This window comes from Drosophila rhopaloa, unplaced genomic scaffold (assembly GCF_018152115.1).
Source record: "Drosophila rhopaloa isolate 14029-0021.01 unplaced genomic scaffold, ASM1815211v1 contig_163, whole genome shotgun sequence".
In the NCBI taxonomy this organism is placed as follows: domain Eukaryota; kingdom Metazoa; phylum Arthropoda; class Insecta; order Diptera; family Drosophilidae; genus Drosophila; species Drosophila rhopaloa.
The window spans coordinates 2,864,416-2,883,671 of NW_025335043.1; the positions used below are offsets into that span (position 1 = coordinate 2,864,416).

At 40.2% G+C, this 19,256-nt stretch overlaps 2 protein-coding genes across 3 annotated transcripts in view; both read left to right on the plus strand.

Annotated features, from left to right (window-relative positions):
• On the plus strand, positions 1-2,498 carry LOC108051862 (protein C activator). 2 transcript variants are annotated; one of them, XM_044458031.1, is made up of 3 exons: positions 1-282; positions 336-612; positions 2,024-2,498. In XM_044458031.1, the coding sequence occupies exons 1-3, from the start codon at positions 8-10 to the stop codon at positions 2,372-2,374; spliced, it is 903 nt and encodes a 300-aa protein (XP_044313966.1). In that variant the 5' UTR covers positions 1-7; the 3' UTR covers positions 2,375-2,498. The 2 variants fall into 2 exon arrangements, with proteins under 2 accessions (XP_044313966.1, XP_044313967.1); XM_044458032.1 differs by having other exon boundaries at positions 1-249.
• A 704-nt stretch (positions 2,499-3,202) lies between these two features.
• LOC108041223 (glutamate receptor 1) overlaps positions 3,203-19,256 on the plus strand; it is a 28,899-nt gene continuing 12,845 nt past the window's right edge. Inside the window, 6 exon segments of the mRNA XM_044457872.1 lie at positions 3,203-3,697; positions 7,555-7,939; positions 8,891-9,043; positions 9,706-9,833; positions 10,353-10,482; positions 18,298-18,551. Of these exon segments, the coding sequence (XP_044313807.1) occupies positions 7,807-7,939; positions 8,891-9,043; positions 9,706-9,833; positions 10,353-10,482; positions 18,298-18,551 (798 nt within the window). The 5' untranslated portion in view covers positions 3,203-3,697; positions 7,555-7,806.

The following is a 19,256-nucleotide window of genomic DNA, read 5'->3' on the forward strand; positions in this document are numbered from 1 at the left end:
CGCTGTCATGAGAAGTCGAAATTTGTTGTGTTGTGTAATACTTTCACTACTTCTGCCACATTCATGCCGTGCAGATCCGTCGCAGAATGATTCTTCTATATCCTTCAATCGTGCTAAGCGCTTATCCGACGCCCAATTTAACGAAGAGACCTTACGATTGTCGAATTATGTAGTATCCATTAGGACGCGAACTGCGTTGAAGTATTTTGGAGACAATCATTTCTGTACTGGGGTTATCCTGTCTCCACTGTATGTTTTGACCTCCTCGCACTGCCTGATTAAGTGGGTATTCCGTTCGCTTTAGTTAGTTAATTAATATTTAAGCAATTTCGCAGCAAACGAAGGATTAAGTATGCCAGTCGAATGCTGCTCATTGTTGCTGCCTCTGTCAACAGACTCAAATATATTAAGCACAGGACCTTTGTAACTCCTGTACAGAATATAATTTTGCCTGACAACTTTACAATGGTCAATAAACAGGATATCGGACTATTAAAGTTGAAGCAACCACTGCCAAGGAACAATAAGTACATTTCTGTGGCTAGGTTGCCCCAACATCCTCCTGAACCTGGTACCCTATGTTTGGTCATGGGCTGGGGACGAATGTTTCTAGTAAGTGAGATAGGCAATCATTTACACATATATGTCATTAAAACTAAATTGGCAAAGTTTACAAAACAAAAGAAATAACGTTTTAATGTATTGAGTCGAGCTATTATAACTTGTACTCTACAACTGTCACCAGAATGATTTCGATTTGTGGAGACTTCGAGTTATAGAATTGGTTTAGATTGTACTGCAAACTGTCCAACTTATTGACGCTTTAAGTTATTTAAAGTATTTTGTTGACGGTTGGCAACATATACCCCCTTGTTAAGGTCACCAATCACATTATTATACCCTTGCAGAGGGTATTATAATTTTGGTCAAAAGTGTGCAACGCAGTGAAGGAGACATCTCCGACCCTATAAAGTATATATATTCTTGATCAGGATCACCTCCTGAGTTGATATAGCCATGTCCGTCTGTCCGTCTGTCCGTCTGTCCGTCTGTCCGTCTGTCTGTCCGTCTGTCTGTTTCTACGCGAACTAGTCTCTCAGTTTTAAAGATATCGAATTGAAACTTTGCACACACCCTTCTTTCCTTTGCACGCAGTATATAAGTCGGAACGGCCGGGATCGGCCGACTATATCCTATAGCTGCCATATAACTGATTGATCGGAAATGCCATAACTCTGCTGTTTGTTAAGTTAGGAAGTTGCAATTTTATATGGGTTTTATATTTGGCCAATCAATCCGACCTACCAAATTTCATAAAGATCGGCCGACTATATCCTATAGCTGCCATATAACTGATTGATCGGAAATGCCATAACTTTGGTGTTTGTGAAGTTAGGAAGTTGGGATTTTTTATGAGTATTAAGATTGCATCATATGAATAATTTTGGAGAATATAATTTACAGAATATTCTGCAAGGGTATATCAACTTCGGCTCCGCCCGAAGTTAGCTTTTCTTTCTTGTTTTAAAATATATTTAACAGAAAAGGAAGCAAAGTTAATAAGCCCTTGCAGCAAAAATGTAATGTTCTAGAATTTTGAATTGTTTGTGTATATGTCTAAAAACAATAGAGCCATGTTGTTTTTTAAGACATTTTTCATCAGTTTTTTATTAAAATTAAATTAATTGAAAATACTACATATCGGAGTATATCTTTACAAACAACGAAGTTATATTTTGTAGAATGTATGTTGTTCCGTTTTATATACACCAACAAGAGAATAGAAGACTTTTGGGATAGTTTCATTCAGCTCTAAGTCATACAGAATCGGACAGACGGACCGACGGACATGGGTCTCCTGGTGATGCTCAATATACTGTATGTACTTTATAGGGTCGGAAATGTCTCTTTGACTGCATTGCAAACTGAACTAACTGAAATTATAACACGCTCTGCAAGGGCATAAAAATGATCTCGATCTTTTGGAAATATGTTACTAATATGTGCTTATGTGTTTATCTAGGCCGGTCCGCTTGCCTCGTACATGCTCCATATCGACGTGAAGATTATAGACTCCCTCAAGTGCGCCGAACTTCTGAAGGTCCCAATATTTGACCTCCTTTGCGCCATAGACGACAACAATTTGACGGCACAACAACCGTGCGTCGGCGACTGGGGGTCTCCACTGATGCACGAAAATACGGTCTACGGGATCGTGAGTATTCTGGTGGGTTGTGGCTCCGCCGACCTGCCATCTGTGTACACCGATGTGTATAAGAACTCGGATTGGATCCAGGCGAAAATAAGCGACGATGCGGGCAGCACTTTCTCTGCACCTCTTTTATTAGTGTATTTTTATATAATGCTTATTTAAATTGAGTAATTTTTACTTTTTATAATGTGTACCAAATTTAACAGACAAACTTTTTAACTTTTGATAGCATAGAATAGAACAGATGTTCCATTACGAAATTAAAGTAATTTACAATTTTCAAGTATTTTTATTGAGGTATTATTTTTCCTATTCCATTTTATAAATAGCAATTGTCATCTGCTTTTCATAAATTACCCTTTAATGTACTTTTTTGACCAAATTCACTTTGATTCAACATTTATAAGCTTTCTTAAAGAACCCAAGTAAGTTTTGTTTTCTGTTTCCATATGTAGTGGCGAAGGCAGGAGGCTTTCTTAAAGCGCTTTAATTGAATTCGGCTACTAAGTTCAGGTTATGGATTCCGGCTAACACTCGGCTTTGGCTTAACAACTAACCAACTGCCAACAGCAACAGCAACAATTGCAGATTGTGCTGCACTCACGAGCGGGCAATAAAAGGGCAACCGACCAGAGAACGACAAGATGTACTCTAGTTGTTATTGCTGCTGTTGTTGTTTTGGCCAAGAGTAAATTTCAAGAAGAAAAAAAATGGTTACTAGGTCAGTAACACTGCCAGAAACACGCGTCTGTTGGCGGGTTCTCTCGCCTTTTGGCCGCTTTGCAGACAATTGCGTGTGCGCTCTCTCTCTCAGCTGGAAAATCTCTCGCCGAGCCGCCCTTTTTAGTACACTGAGCACAGCCTCCGAGTTTTCCGAGATTTTCCGAACTCCGAGAGAGAGCCTGCGTTTTGTAGCTTTGTCGCCCAGCCGGATTTCGAGTCTCAACCACACCTGCTCAGCATCCAACTCAGTACTCAGTCGTGCGCGCGTCAAACAGGACGATTACGGCGGATAGTCATAAGGATGCTGGCTCTCTAGCGGTCTAGGGAAATCGGAAATTCGGAAAATCGGACGGACCTCAACGAACTCCAACACGGATCGGGCCAAAAAACCGAATTCGAGGCGAGTGATAAAAGAAACCGCAAGGCAAAAAAAGAAAAAGAAAGAAAAGAAAAACCGGACCGGAGTCGCGCGCATTAAGTGATAATAAAGTAGCGGCAATCATTTTCAAAATTGTGTGCCAGCTTATGCAAATGTAAAAGTCGCTTAAGAGCCAATTCCCAAATATTCCTCAAGTTTCGCCCAAAAGAAAAAGCTAAGCAAGAAAAGCCGCAATTTAAGTGTGCTGTGTGTGACCAAACAACTTACAAGCCACCAAAAAAAAAAAAAAAAAATATATATAAAGGAAAGAAAAATAAATCTCAAAGACTGGAAGGAATTGTAAGCCGCAAATGAACAGCGACAAATGCCCGGCCCTCTTTTTTGTAAGTTGCTAAATTTGTTGAGGCCCCATTGACTGACTGACTGAATGACTGACTGAATGAATGACTGACTGAGTAAATGACTGACTGGGAATGACTCGGCGACTCCGTGAGTGCCCCGACCTTTGGTTATTGACGAGCATTAATATAAACAGCGGAATTTGTGCTCATTATTTGTGACTTTGGCTTTCGTTGGCATGGGAAATTGTCAGATTCAGAGGCAGAAAAATAAATTATCAATTATCGGGGCACTTGTCTTCGATTGCCAGGATTTCTTTACATCTTGGCGGGTCTAAGGCTAAATACAAAGCAAATATTTGGCATGCAAACATTAAAAGAGAGTCATGTAAATAAATACCAAATGATAAAGATATATTTTTGGCACACAAAACAAAAAACAGATATAATCAAGTGTCGTATATATAAATTAGAAATGATGGCAAATTGAAAATTCAGATATCCCCAGTTATTGGGTTTCGGTGGTTGCCTTGCTTTTTCGGCATGACATTGGCATACTAATCACCTCATTGAAATGCAAATGAGCTGCCTTATATTATGGATTTTATCTGCGGCCTAATAATTTTCCTGTTACATTTTTATCTCCCCGGATTCGCTAAATACCTGGCATCGTGTTTTGTTTTTCATCCACGGGTCGCACGTGCCCGTCGACAAGGGAAAAGGCAAAAAACATTGTGGGAGAGTTCGTTTTGAAAGGCAAATTTTGAAGGTCCCGACTCTGGGCGATCCCTATCATCTGGCTGGCTGTAAATTACTGGGCCACTCGCAAAGGTCAGCCAGGGATCCGGATCCAGTATACAGTATACAATATCCAGTATCTCCAGCCGGAGCAACGTGTTAAGTTGCGAATGAATAGAGGCGAAAGTCGGGCAAAAAGTAATCAGCAAGTGGCTACAAAATAATTATTTAATTAACGGAAGTGCCTCTGCAGGACAGCGATGCAGCTCCTCGACTTCTCAGCTCCTCCGGCCTAAATGCCCATTCATTCGTTTCACTTATCTGGGTCCGCCTGTGTCTCGGCCGTCTTTTTGTTTGGCCCCCTCTAAATAAGCCAAGTCCCGGCCGATTCAACTCAGAGCCACTTAAACGTCCGTGACGTTCAACTTTAGGCTCCTAATTTAAATTTAATTAAGTGGGATCATTCGTTTAATGGAAACTGGCCGAGTCGCAGCTCTTGTCGCACTCTACGTTAGTTTTGCCATCGTCATTATAACGAATAAAGTTCCGAGTGCCAGAGCCTCGAGCCACGGCTATATGAATATTAAGCGTCTGTTAACCTATTTTCTAAATGCGCTAAATAATCCCGTTCGCGATGAGTAAGCCCGTTCCACGGCGATGTCGCCTTTGCTTCATCCCCGTTCTGGTACTCGAATTGGGATCCTGGTCTGGACTCTGGTTTTTATGGGCCCGACTAAAATAGACTCTGAACAGACTGCAACTTTTCACTCAAGTGGTTTTATGTAGATTGCTTCGGTCAATGTTTGCCTAATGAATGAATGGGCCCAGTCGCAGAGAAAGGGTTCCCTTTTTTTTGCCGCCCGGGGGATTAGTTACTGTAACTGATATGCTTAAAGAGTGGTTAAGCAGCAAAACAAACTTCAAAGGATGGAGCATTTTAAGTACAGGGGAACGAACTCTGGAGAGGGTCTATCTATTACCCTTTAGTTTCTAGGAATTCGATTTGATTGCAAGATAGCTTAGCTAGCTTTTACACTTTCTGTGTAATTAACATTTAGAAAGTGTGCCTTCATAACTTTTAATTAGCTTTTTCCTAACCACTAAAGGAATAAGATAGCAAGTAGAAAATATTGCGGATATAAATTTCAAACAGTATACACAACTTTGATATTTTTAAAAAATAAATTATGCCTTCTGCATGCTATATTACAATCTACATATTTGTAAAGATAAAATCTGTGCATGCATCAGCAGTATAAAATGTTTACAAAAATAGTAAAAGGTAAACTGCATTCGATTTTCCCCAAACCAAAATCAGATAAGCAAATGCCCAAGCTATGAATATTTATCCTTTAAAAATACCAAAACCAATATGATGTACCCCAGCAATGTTCAAGAGTTAACGGGAACGGAGCGCATACAGATGGGGCCGCTTTTGTGCGGCATACCTCAAATAAGCCGATTTAAAAACAATTTCAAAAATTAAACCATTCTTAAAGCCCCGGGGGAATGCAGACGTGAAACGTAAAAACATTTCCCCCCACATAAAAAAACGGCGATCCAAAAATAAAATTCCAATAAGCGTGCGTTCGAGAGGTTCGAAAGGGGGCGGAAAACAGGGAAAAAGGCCAAAGGGATATGGAAAACAGACATTTTCGAGAGGAGGGACCCACAGACCGACAGCCCGAGTCACACAGCCAAGCGGGCAGTCACTCAGTCAGCCCGAGCTCTGCAATTTTAAATAATTAACAATAAAAGGCATAAAACAAAAACGTAAACAAAAATAAAGCAGCAAAGAGGGCGCAGAAAAACAACATGCATAAAGGACATTTAAAATAAGCGCAAAATCAGCACAAAAACAGTCAGCGAACCGAAAGGATAACGACTGGGGGATATGCGCCGCGGGGGCGTGCCCAGGGGGCGGTAGGTTGCAAAGGAGGCGTGGCAGGACGACAGAGGCTGAGGCAACAATAACTGCACAAGCTGCTGGCACAGTGACACACTGACAACGCACAAACACAACAGCAAGAGCAGTCGCATGAGGAGACACACACACCCACACACACCGCACACCTGCATATAGACCAGGTGTACATATTTGCATACAGTTCACTGGGCACACACACTCGCAAATGCTAGCCTCAGCGGAAAGTGAATGGAACGCGACAGTTGCCAAGTCGGCTGCCATTGTGCCAGGTGCCAGTTGCCAGTTGCCCGTTTACCTGTTGCTACAGAGCAAGAAAATGCCAACCGAAGTAGTCTTAAATAATGAAATGCTTCAAAGAAATAGTAAATGCTATCAGTCACATTTTTCAATACAAATGTATTTATGTATTTGTTCACATAAATTGTATAAGCGTTATAGGTGTAATTGATATAATGTAAATCCAGAAAATACTACCAAAAGTCTCCAAAGAAAATTGAATTTTAAATTATAAAAATATTTAGTTTCTTATATAAAAAACCTTGCCAATAAAAAATACGGGGTTATTTACATATCTCTATTGCGTATATATAAAGACTCTGTTCTATTCTAAGATAAAACAAAAATCTATAAGGTCTTTGGCTACAGAAGGCTTAAAAAATGTTTACCAAATGCAAAGCACACGGGTTCTTAGCAATAATATTTACAAATAGTTTAAGATAACTATTTGCTTGAGTTTTAAGAACTTGCACAAAGTCAATCAATTTCCGTGACACCAATGTATAGTTTGCAATTGGAATAAAAAATATTTTTGTAGCATCCCGGACTATATTAACTCTAATTGTCATGCTTTTAAAGGCCCAATTGTGATAGTTTAAAAATAATGTTTGCACCTTATATTATGCCGAAAAAGTTCCAATTCAGTGACTACTTAGTGTAATTTTTTCCTGTGCAGTTGCCAGCTTTTCAGGTGTTGAAGACACGTGCAGGCCAACGCGTGCCAGAGTGAATAGCTGGGGTGGTTCAAAGGGTGGGATTAAAAAATACATACTAATTTGCCCCAATAAGCAGGAAAACGTTTAATTAAGCACACAAAGCCGAAAATTTAAGCGACTTACACGGACGCAATTTGCATGATAACCTAACACGAAATCTCCCGAAAATCTTCTGATATATTTAACATACCTTTTTTTGGCCCCCCTTCCTCCCCTCTCCATCGCTGAACCGAAAATAAATGCAGGCAGCACAAATTATGCAAATGCTGCGCTAAGTGCGGCAAAATGCTCGCAATGCCAGCGACGACAAGCGAACGCCACAACAACTACAACTACAACTACGACTACGACTACAAGTGCAGAAAATAAGGGGAAAAGCGGAATTAGCAGCAACAACAAGTGGAGTCCTGCTCCGCAGGAATAGGATATAGCAAGGATATAGCAATAACAACAAGGCAGCAACGGCAGCATCCGCAGCAGTATCAACGGGCTGCAAAATGCGCTTTGGCTTAAAGTTGAGCTGCCTTTGGCCAAGCTTTTTATTATGGCTAACATGGAGCAGCGGTGGAAACGGGGACGGCGGCGGGGGAGTTAGCGCACAGCCATCATTAACCGAGAAAATCCCATTAGGTGAGTAACCGTAACCGTAAGCCCAATGCATCTGACAGCGACTCGAGCTGCAGCCTCCCACCGGCTGCCTCTGGTGTCCTGGTTTTGTCCTGGCACTTACTTTTATTTTATAACCGCTCAGCTGCACACGCCTCAGCTGCAAAATGGCTAGAACGCCCCCAAAATTCACCGTTTTCTTAAACACTCAGAGAAACCACCTTTCACGGTCCAAATAATTCATATGCGAACGTTTCGCTTTAAAAGCTTATAAAATTTCATATTATATTAAAAATTAAATACTTGAAAGCCCTATTCATTTTTTATAAAGCTCTTTATAAAATTCTGAACATCACAACTATTAAATTTTTGATTTTTCTGCGAAATCCAACATAAGTTTATCCTTAATAAAAAAAATATATAACTCATGAACTCATTTATTTAAGAGTTTTAATTTAATAAATCGTAAAAAAAATGCAAAAGCGTTTCAACATTCTTAAATCAATAATGTTTTAAGCTCTTTGTTATCTTTCCCTGCATTTTCCCGGGAATCATCTGCCAAATGAAGTTGGCCAAGAGTCAGTTTCATTCTTTTCGTTTTATTCCTCAATTTTTCGTTGGCCACTTTGAAAACTGAAACGCCACGCTTATTAGCTTGCTGCAAACGCCACTTAAAAATTGGCTCAAATTGCCCACCACAACAACAACACAAGCCAGAATGGCAGCAACAAAGTTTTCCCAAAAAAAAAAAGAGAAGAAAAAATTACAAGAGCAACAACACAAATAAAATTCGAGCGCAAAAGCAATTACAAAGTTTAAAGTGCCTTTGCTTTGAACTTAATTGACAATTTCGATGGAGCAGCATCCCCGAAAAAGCGAAACTTTTCCACGAGTCGAGCACTAACAGCAATTTTACACATCTTTGCATGCCGCCTTCTACCTGGGAAAACCCGAACACCTGAATACCTGAAACAGGTGCCATTTTCGAGCAGGGCACCGACGAGGTGCAGTCGGCCTTCAAGTATGCGATGCTCAATCACAACCTGAACGTCTCATCCCGCCGATTCGAGTTGCAGGCCTACGTGGACGTGATCAACACGGCGGATGCCTTCAAATTGTCACGACTGAGTGAGTATCGGGTGGGGAAATTCAATATCTCTATGGGGCGAATCACGAACTCAAAACTCTCGTTAGGCGATAATTATTTGAGCTATTGAATTTTGATTCAGCTCTGAATTAAATTGATGGGATGCAATCGACGTTCACCAATATTTGTAGGTACTGCAACAATATAAAATGCAAATACACCACAAGATATCTCGTTACGCAGAAAATATATTAATTATGCGCATTTTTATACAGTCTTCCATTATATTTTCTGATTTTTTCATTTTGTTTTATGATTTTGCCATTCTATTCAGCTGAAAGACGATACAAATTGCTTTTACGTTTGGTTTCTTTCATTTCAAATATCAAGAGGACATTGCAAAGTTATACTTTTCATATTTTCAGTCTGCAAATAAACCTTATTTAATTATAACTGCCAATGATTTTAAATTTAAATTATTTATAAATTCAATTATAATATATTTGACTTGATTGAAAAATTAAATTAATTTAAGTCTGAAATTTATAATTATTATGTTCTGTTCAAATTCTATTAAATAAATAAATAATTTCAAATAATAATTCGTTTAGACGAGAAGAAAATGCTTAGCAATATTTTAAAACAATTACACTTACTAAGTTACTAGTTAAATGTATTTTCCAATTCACTTCCTTCTCTGCAGTTTGCAATCAGTTCTCACGGGGCGTATACTCGATGCTGGGCGCTGTCTCGCCCGATTCCTTCGATACGCTGCACTCCTACTCGAACACCTTCCAGATGCCCTTCGTGACGCCCTGGTTCCCCGAGAAGGTGAGCCCATTAAGGCATTAATAAATATTAAAGCGAGACCAAGCGAGTGCCAAGGTCGTTTGCCTATTTAAATATGAAATATTAATCATACGCACTGCTGGCTCGCAATATAAATTGGTAACCTTGAAAAGCCCACCCGAAAAGCACTTCGCACACAGCTGGTCCTGGGACTGGGCCAGTGGCAAATATTTATGAGCCGCCCAGGTACAAATCATTATAAATACTAGTGAGCTGGGACCGAGCCGGAGCCGGGCAACCTGGCCACTTGTTTCTAATGATGTCCTGCCCCGGCCGTCGTGTGCGTGCGCTTTAAAAATTTATAACACACTTTTGGCCTCGTTTAGGTCGAGCGCCCTATAAATCAACCAGGCAAATGCCCGAAACGAGCCCAAAAGCAGGGCCCAACAACAATGAGCACTCAATAATGATTCATGTTTACTAACTCGCCATGTCCTTGCTCTCCCCCCCCACTCCTTCTCACCCGATTTGCGGCTGCTTTCCATAATTTTCGCGTTTTAGGTGCTTACGCCATCGTCTGGCTTCCTCGACTTTGCCCTCAGCATGCGCCCGGATTATCATCAGGCCATCATTGATACAATACAATTTTATGGCTGGCGAAAAATAATTTATCTCTACGATTCCCACGATGGTGAGTACAACCAGCATGCATACTAATACATGGCCCTGGACTAAAATAGAATGAGGAAGCGGATTCGAAAGGAGCAGACCGAGTCAATAAACATTTTTCCGCTTTCGCTTCTCGCAATCTCATCTATGCAAACTATGGAGTCGGGTGGCAACTCAATATGAAGTACACTCCAGAAAATTGTTTCTGATATTTTTCATATCCTGCTGACAAAAATGATTAACTTTTTACGATTAGCAAAGTTATTTTTAAAGAGCTCAAACCTTCATTTAAAAAATATCTGAATAACGTAAAATTTAAGGATCTACGATTAAAATTTGTCTTTTTGTCAGAATAAAGAAAATATATTTTATTGCTTTTTAATGTAATAGCATTACGCTAAGCTTTTCTAAATCTAAAATCCAAGTAATAATTTTCTGTACTTTTTCTGCGAGTGAAGTTGTAAGTCCGTGTGTCCGTGCTTTCCCCTTTTCGCTCCAGCGTAAATTTGCTTTGTTATAAGTTTCTGCAAGCATTTTCCATTTACCCAGTGCATAAATAAAGTTTAATGACACAGCCGTCTGCATTGAGTCCCCGCCTGCTCTTTTCCTCGCTGACATTTTGCGCCATTGGCAGTCGGACAATTGGTTTATGTGGCCACAGACGGACGGACGGTTAGTGTCTGGCTCTTGCATTATTATTATTAATGAATGCCACGTGAAAATCTTTTGCGGTGGCCCACGGCACTCAATCAATTCGAGCCAGTTTATGATCTCCATCCCGGCCGTTTGTGTTTGTTAATCTCTATTCATCCCGCTTTCACTCTGAGCGTGTGTTTGTGTGGCTCATCGGTTGTTTTAAGCCGGGCCAAATGCCTAGTGCCACTCAATCAATTCGGTGGCTTCTTAATAAATTCTGATTGCCTGCATATGACTTAAAGGTCAATTAATAGATACGGGGTAGACAAAATTGCTCGGCCGTTTTTCATTTTTCCCGAATTTCCTATTAGGCTGCCTGGTTTATGGCCATGTTTACAAGGAAACTTCTGGCACGTTGCTCCGCTTACGCCCCTTAACGGCCTTTGTTTTTGGCCAGGCAACTGTTTTGTCCTGGAATGGCTTCCTCTTTTGTTTATTCGACGCGCCAACGAGTTTATTACAAAGAAATAGGAAAAACATTTTGCGCCTTGCCTTAGCCAGAACAAAAAAAAAATGGGCCAAAAAAAGAACTATTTATGGGCAATGGCCGGCTTCAGATACGGTTTTTCGAGTGGCGTGTAGAACAATCACAACAGAAACAACAATCGATGCAAACACAAACAATATTTCGTTATGGGTTTTTTCCCCCCTCGCCGGGATCTAATTCATGCGAAGTGGGCCAGCGGCTTATAAGTTTATTTTCGCTTGTATTTACGACTTGGCCGAGAAATTGGCTTACACACATTTTCCTTTTAGCTGCGAAATTATAGTATTTGCCCAGAGCTCGTTGACTCGCCGGAAAATTCCAATACGTGCCAGCCCCTGGCTATGCCACATTATATTTACGCAGTCTATGTGCGCGAGTGTGTGAGATTGTTCACTAAAAAACACTTGTGCTGCCTGCGGCTATTGGATTTTCCAGACAAGAAAAGCGGGCGTGCCATCTACAGGTCATCAAACAAATCCGCGCACAAGATTCGCTCTTAAAGTTTGGGCCATATAAATTCCTTGCGAGCTTAGCCTTTAATCCTTAAGCTGAAGAGTTTACTAAATTCCATTGCAGGCATTAAAATAAGTCTCAAATAATTTTAAACACTATAGATGGGTTTTAGAGTTTAATTGGAATTAAAATAATAAGTTATTCGATCGAATTAAGTACTTGTCACTTAATAGAGTTTTAAAGAATTTATTCAGAAGTTATTAATTTAACAAAGAGATAGGTTAATTAAAATAGTGATTTTAGAAAAGCTATTTGCTTTAAGAGTATATATCTACTCTATCTTTAAATAATAATTTAGCTATGGAGAATCGTTACAAAATGAAAGTGTTCAAAACATAAATAATTTATATTTCTTCTATGTATATATATGGTACTATTAGCTGTCTTCAATCAATAAGTAATTAATTAAGAAGCTAATTGGAAATAAACTTAAGTTACATGTTAATTGTGCCTTCAAAATTGTATTATTTTGCTTAATTTAACCGTACCAATTTAAGGAAGCCCTTTAAAGTAAGGACGATTGTGCACGCTCCGCAAAAGAAAATACAATCTTATCACTTTCCACTCAACCGATTGAAATGGCAGGCGAGCTGAAATAACTTCATTCCATATGGGGGCAACTTGGCGGGCCATCCGCTTGACATGCTAACTGCTCCGAGCAGCTGTCCCGCTTCCAGTCATCGACGCCAGCCACGTCAAATGAGCCGTATAAGCAAATTTCCCACAGACAGGCAGTGCCAATGAATTGCAAAGTATTTGCACGTACGAGACACTAGAACAAATGACATGTACAGGCAAAAGTGACAGGTGGCGATGCTCGGCTAGCCGGTTTCCAGCCAGATTTCAGGATCCCCAAGGCATCAGAAAATCTCTTCTTTAATTCACATATTTTTTTTTTTGCCCCACAAAATCATTAATTTCTCCTCCTTATGAGAGCGTGGCTAAAGTGTTATTTCGCAGGCTTTTTATAAGTGGTAGAACCAATTCTCCATTACCCCACGAGTCTGCCACGTTGCCATCGATATTTCGGCATGAAAAAGCATACAATCAACAGTCTGCAATGAAAGTAAATGTCTTACTTACACGTGTGTTTATATATATATATAGCTATATGTGTGTCCTGGCAGCTGCCGAAAATGAAGAAGAAATCTGGGAGAAAAGAAGAAAAAGCGCCGAGTAGGCGTGGTTCGGCCCATTGCCGTGTTAACAGCACATTGACTTGCCGTGAAATGAAATTTATTGCGGGGCCAGGGCGAGAAAAAAAAAGAACAAACATTCCACGCAGGAGTCACAGATACAGATACACAGATAAAGATACAGATACAAAGGCACAGATACAGATACAGACGCCGAGAGACAAATACAGAACGGTGCGTGAGCTCTTTTTAGGATGTGTGAAAATCTGCTTGCTCATGCTGCAATGAATACGTCAGCAGTTCACTCGACTGCCCACTATTGTTTATTAAAGACCCCGCCTAGGTATTAAAGACGAACCCCACGGCTAATCAATGCGACCCCCGAACCCTAACTGCAGAATTATGCAAATGGTTTTGTTTATAGATGAAAGACTTGATTGTCTTTGCGCCCGAAATAACCATCCAAATCGAGACAGCAAAGGCTGGGGCCATCAAATATGTATCTTCCGTGGCAATTCGGCGTTCGATATGAGTGCTTTGTGTGGATATAAAAATCTGAAACGAATCTGGTTTAGTGTGGGCATCATGAATAATAAGCGAGCGCTGATTGTTGCCACCATAGAGAGTGTTACATAATTTAAATCACAGAAGAATTTGCATAAACTGCGTCAAATGGCAGCGCAAATTGCGTTAAGACAACGGACTCGTCCTTGGCCAGAAAAAGGAGAGGCATCCAGTTCCTCCAGTTCCGGCTGACTGCCATTAATTTAACCATTATGGGGTTTACTGCGCTTTCACTTTCATGTTATTTGATACTTTTAATGCTGCCAGCTACCGCTTTTCCCCGCTTTTTGCCCGCTTTTCTCCGCCCCTTCTGCCCCGCCCCTTGGAGGCCATTGAAAACATATGCGCAAAGCCTTTGAGCTTGTCAGCATAATTTTCCCAGTTGCCATTAACCGAACGAGGCCGTCGACGACGACGCAGTTTGTAAGTAATTAAAGCGGCAAAGTTTTTGATAGCACAACAGGCGGACCAGTAAAAAACCATAACAAGCTGCTAAATTGGGGCGTGGCCCTCTGCTGTATCCTAATTACAAGCAGTTAATGCATAAATTATGGAATATTTGGATTTGCAGTCAATCGGGAAATGAAAAGCGGCTGGAGGCAGGCCATGCTTTCCCCACTGGCCATTACTTTTTCCCAACTTTCTCCATAGTAATTACATTTGTTTATCTGCCGTTTCATTCCCCGCCGTCGAGTTTGTCCATAAAATATGTTGGCAAATGTCTTACTTGTTAGCCGTGTGTGATATCTGATGTCCGTATCCGTATCTCTTTCTGTATCCAAGCTCCACTATCTGTGTATCTTTGCATCTGCTTATGTGAGTTGGTGTCGCTGGCGAAGGCAGGAAAACTTCATTTCCGCAAAACTAACTTTTGTTTAACATAACAAATTGTCTTGTTTACTTTTCGCATCCGAGTGAAAGTTGGGCGTGGCTGTGGTTGACAGATTTGCATAGCCATTGCCACTGGAGAGATGGAGATAGTGGCCAGATTGAGTGGCAGCGAGCTCAGCAATCTGCCTCTTCGTCTCCTGGCACTTTTCAAATTCAATTCCAATTCGCCTTGCTACTCGAAAACAAATTGAATTTGGCAATGCGGTACAAAAAATAAATATAATTGTGAATTAAATTCGTTACATAAAAGAAAATGAAAGAGCGCCGGCCACAGCTCGAAATAAAACAATAAAAATCAACGGAAATGCTCAAATACACAAAGATACGAGTGCGGATGGGGACTTGAATTCGGATGTGGGTTCGGTTTGGGTTTGGGATTGGGTTTGGTCTCTGGGAGGGATGCGATGCCAATTTCGAGCCATAAAGTCGATGGGCGGGGGGGTATCGGGAAATTCGAATTATATGCGGGGTGCGCCACAAAAATGTTTTGATATCAAAAATGAAATAAAACAAAATCCTCGGCCGCAACAGCATGCTCTTCAATTACACTTTCGATTTTCCGATTCACACACATAGATACACATGCACACACGCACACTCGCACACTCGCACACTCGCACACTCGCACACTTGCACACCCCAAATCCAAATCCGGGCGGCAAATCTGGAATCGAAAAAAGCACAAAAATCAAATCCAAACACAAGCCAAGCGAATGGATGCGAAATAGAGTGGGGATTTCGTGGGAGGCAGAGGAAGTGCCAGCAAATGAAATTGTATAAAAGGCAAGGCAGAAAATTTATTGCACAACGAGCGGAGCGCACAAAAAATGGCCGCTCACTCATGCACACACACACAAGCACACACACACACACAGGAAGATATAGAGTCGGGAGTCTATATATTATGCAGGACAATTTGATACCCCTAAAGGATATATGCCTTGCCCAAAGAGTGTCGATGTTTAGCCACGTAAATGGTTGATTATAGTAAATGCGTGTGTACGGTTTTGTTCATTTGAAAGTATCATGTTCATTTGGTATTCCATAATCAGACCAGACCATAATCAGTTTTGAATTTATTTAAAATATTATTCAGATTTGATCATTTTCCTTTAGTCCTCGTAGTTAGGTAAAAGTGACAAATTCCATCAGTTTTCTTAGCTTAAAATCTACATTTAGCTTACCATCAAGACTTAAAAACTGAGTTTGAAGCAAAATAATCATAAGCTACAGCACACAAATATTTAATAAACTAATCGTATACAAATATTATATATTATTATTATTTTAAATTATTACTTAACAACGGTATTTAACTTCAATCAAATGTATAGTTAAGTGAATAATAGTTAAATAGCACCGTTTAAAAGTTACATCTTCATTAATAAGAATTAAGTTAAGTTACGTTTGCCCCAACTACCCCTGGATACCCTAAAAGTTCGGGATATATATGTCTTCCCCCCACAAAGTGCAAATCAAAGCAACAACAAATTGGAAATGTATTGAGTACGTTCCGCCCGTGCGTAGCAGTGGGCGTGGCAGCCAGCAGTAGTGGCAGCGGCAGCAACAACAATGTCTAAATCAAAATCCAGCAGAAGCCAGAAGCAAAAAGCAAATCCCATTTTATCCGCAAACATAAATTGAAGGCGCATTGGAGTTGCACCGCCATGTCTCATGCGACATCCACCGAGAGCCAGTCGAGATTTTTCCATCCTCGGCATCCTGGCTGGCTTTTCCTTGCTTTTCCACAGCTCCTTCACATTTCTCCTTTCGCCTTTTTCTTTGTTTGCTGCGTAGCCTGTAATACAAATCATCTGTCCGTCCGTCCGTTCGTCTCTCAGGCTGTCTGTTTGTACGTACTCCTCTGTCCCAAGCGCATTGAATCGTTGAGTTCTGACTCGTAAAGTTGGGGGGAAGTCCTGCGGGAGGACGAGAGGGAGAGAGGGAGTAGCTGGAGCCTCGAGCCCTGCGCTCGATTTAAGTGCGAATGAAAGCAGTTAGTTGCAGCCATAACTCAATAAGCACAAATGCAAATTGCGCTGGCAGAGGACTCGGATTCTGGTGCGCATATCAGGATGGCAGTGGGCCGACGATAATGCCGGAATACGGAGCCCCAAAAGGATAACGACGGCCCTGCCAAGTGGTCCAAAACTTGGCCTTGCCCCGGGCCGTGGCATTGCCAACATGCCGCATTCGTCCTAAATTCTGGGGCCCATACAACCGTCCAGGGGTATCTCCTGGATACGCAGTGGCATGTACGCATCGCATCCTTGTATCCGTTTTCGGTAAATTTCGAATTGAAACTGATTTTGCTCCTTTGGCTTTTGTTTGTGCGGGGGCGGTGGCAGCCAAGGGGGCGGGGCATGTGTGGCCTATTTTTAGACAAAGCAAATGTCAAGGCACAGGCGACAAAAAAAAAACTGGAGCGTTGTGCAGGCAGATTTGAAAGGATTTAAATCTGAACAGAAATATACCAGAATTTAATCGTGAACGAAATTCAATGGAAAAATTCTCATTTAAAACTGGCAGGAACTTGAATATATAAATGAATGTCAATTCATTTTGTAAGCATTTATAGATAAAGTATTGCGATATTTTCAATTCTTTGTAGGTTGAAATTAAAATAGTATAAATACTCATCCAACTTAGCTTCAAAATCTATTGACATAAATTGTAAGTCAATTGGCATATGAAAAGGGATTATTTTATTTGCTATATATTTTATCGATATAATCCTATTTTATCTTCCAATATATAAATTTAACCTAAAAATTTATGTCAATCGATTTCTAAGCATTTCACAAGCTTTCTTATTAAATTTGATGTCAATCGATTTCGAAGCATAGTTGGTTGAGTTTACTTCTTCATTGCTGAAGTTCTACAACTTCAACTTTATTTTTCATATATTCGATCACAGAAAATTATGTTTTGGCTTTTCCTGTGTGAACATTTTGACAACCTTTGAGTCTTGTAAAATTTCATAAGCTCTTTGCAATTTTTACACAAAAACAATAACAAAATGACTTGGTTTTAAGGGCTTTATATTTTTGCAGAATTTTGCTCTTATTTGCCATAATCGTAAAACGTGTTGACACACTTCGTTGGAAAATCGAGATAAATTCAGATGATAGCATCAACTGATTAGCAACGGTTATAATAAAATAAGGCGCTTATTTCCGAATTTAATTCGGCTAGTATAATACGAGCTTTCTGCACCAACAGATTTCGGGGTAAATAACGCCCTGAGTTTGGTTTCTCGTCGGGTTGATGGGCGTAACCCCTTGTCTGACCCCTTCCGACCTCTGGGCTTCCTGTGAGCTGCAAATGCTCGTCTTGTTGATACGGGACTGGGGATTGGGGTTTGGGGGCCCTGGGGCCAGGGGCTTATTCCTTCGCAGTGGCTAACGACTCGCAAAACTGTTGATGGCTGTAATTTGTGTGCCTCTGCTAATGCATCTATGTATTTGGCCATATGTCCGGGTGGCCCGGAATGTGTGTAAATTTGCCCGAAACTCAGTTAATTAACAGGATCACACTTGATACCCCGCAGGTCTGCTGCGCCTTCAGCAAATATACCAGGGCCTGCGGCCCGGCAACGAGTCCTTCCAAGTGGAGCTGGTCAAGCGCATCTCCAACGTCAGCATGGCCATCGAGTTCCTGCACACGCTGGAGCAGATCGGTCGCTTCGAGAACAAGCACATCGTCCTGGACTGCCCCACGGAAATGGCCAAGCAAATACTCATCCAGCATGTGCGCGATTTGCGACTCGGCCGTCGCACCTACCACTATTTGCTGAGTGGTCTGGTAAGTGTTGCTGCCCCACAAGCCCAAGAACCCAAACTAGAACATGCCCCAAACCGAAACCAATACTCACTGGAATTCAGAAGCAGTGGAATTCAATTAATTCTCAGTATGGTAAAGATTTTATAATCACATCACAAAAATGTTTTTCCTTTACTTGCTGTCATAAACTTTTCTCACAAATAACGACTGAGTTAAATTCACTATCACTAATGTTTACCAATTTAGTTTTATAAATACAAACCTCTTATCAAAATAAATACAATGAAGATATCTTTTATTGAAACGACAAACAATTTGCTATATTTACTAAATTAAAAATAAATTTGTTGTAAATTATAAAAGGCATAATAGAAAAAAAACGTGTACACTTTATAGGCAAATATTTAAATAAAGACTTGGTAAATACCAATTTTATTGCGTTGCAGAACTGACTAAACAAATTGGGTTCACAATGTTCTAATTTTTAACTATACCCACAATGAGTTCTTTACTAAATGAATTTTATTTCATATGGTCTTTTTAAAAATATATATATTTATGAATAAAATACAAAAATATATATATTTATGAAGAAAATACAAAAATATATATATTTATGAATAAAATACAAAAATATATATATTTAGGAATTCTAAAATATATATATTGATAAAATCAAAATTTATATATTTATGAATAAAATACAAAAATATGATATTTACTCAA

Bases quoted from the DNA above. Each gene is read 5' to 3' on its own strand.
- LOC108051862 (XM_044458031.1), top strand. From the start codon at position 8: ATGAGAAGTCGAAATTTGTTGTGTTGTGTAATACTTTCACTACTTCTG. The intron at 283-335 runs GTGGGTATTCCG...GCAATTTCGCAG, and splicing joins TCCTCGCACTGCCTGATTAA to CAAACGAAGGATTAAGTATG. The intron at 613-2,023 runs GTAAGTGAGATA...GTGTTTATCTAG, and splicing joins GCTGGGGACGAATGTTTCTA to GCCGGTCCGCTTGCCTCGTA.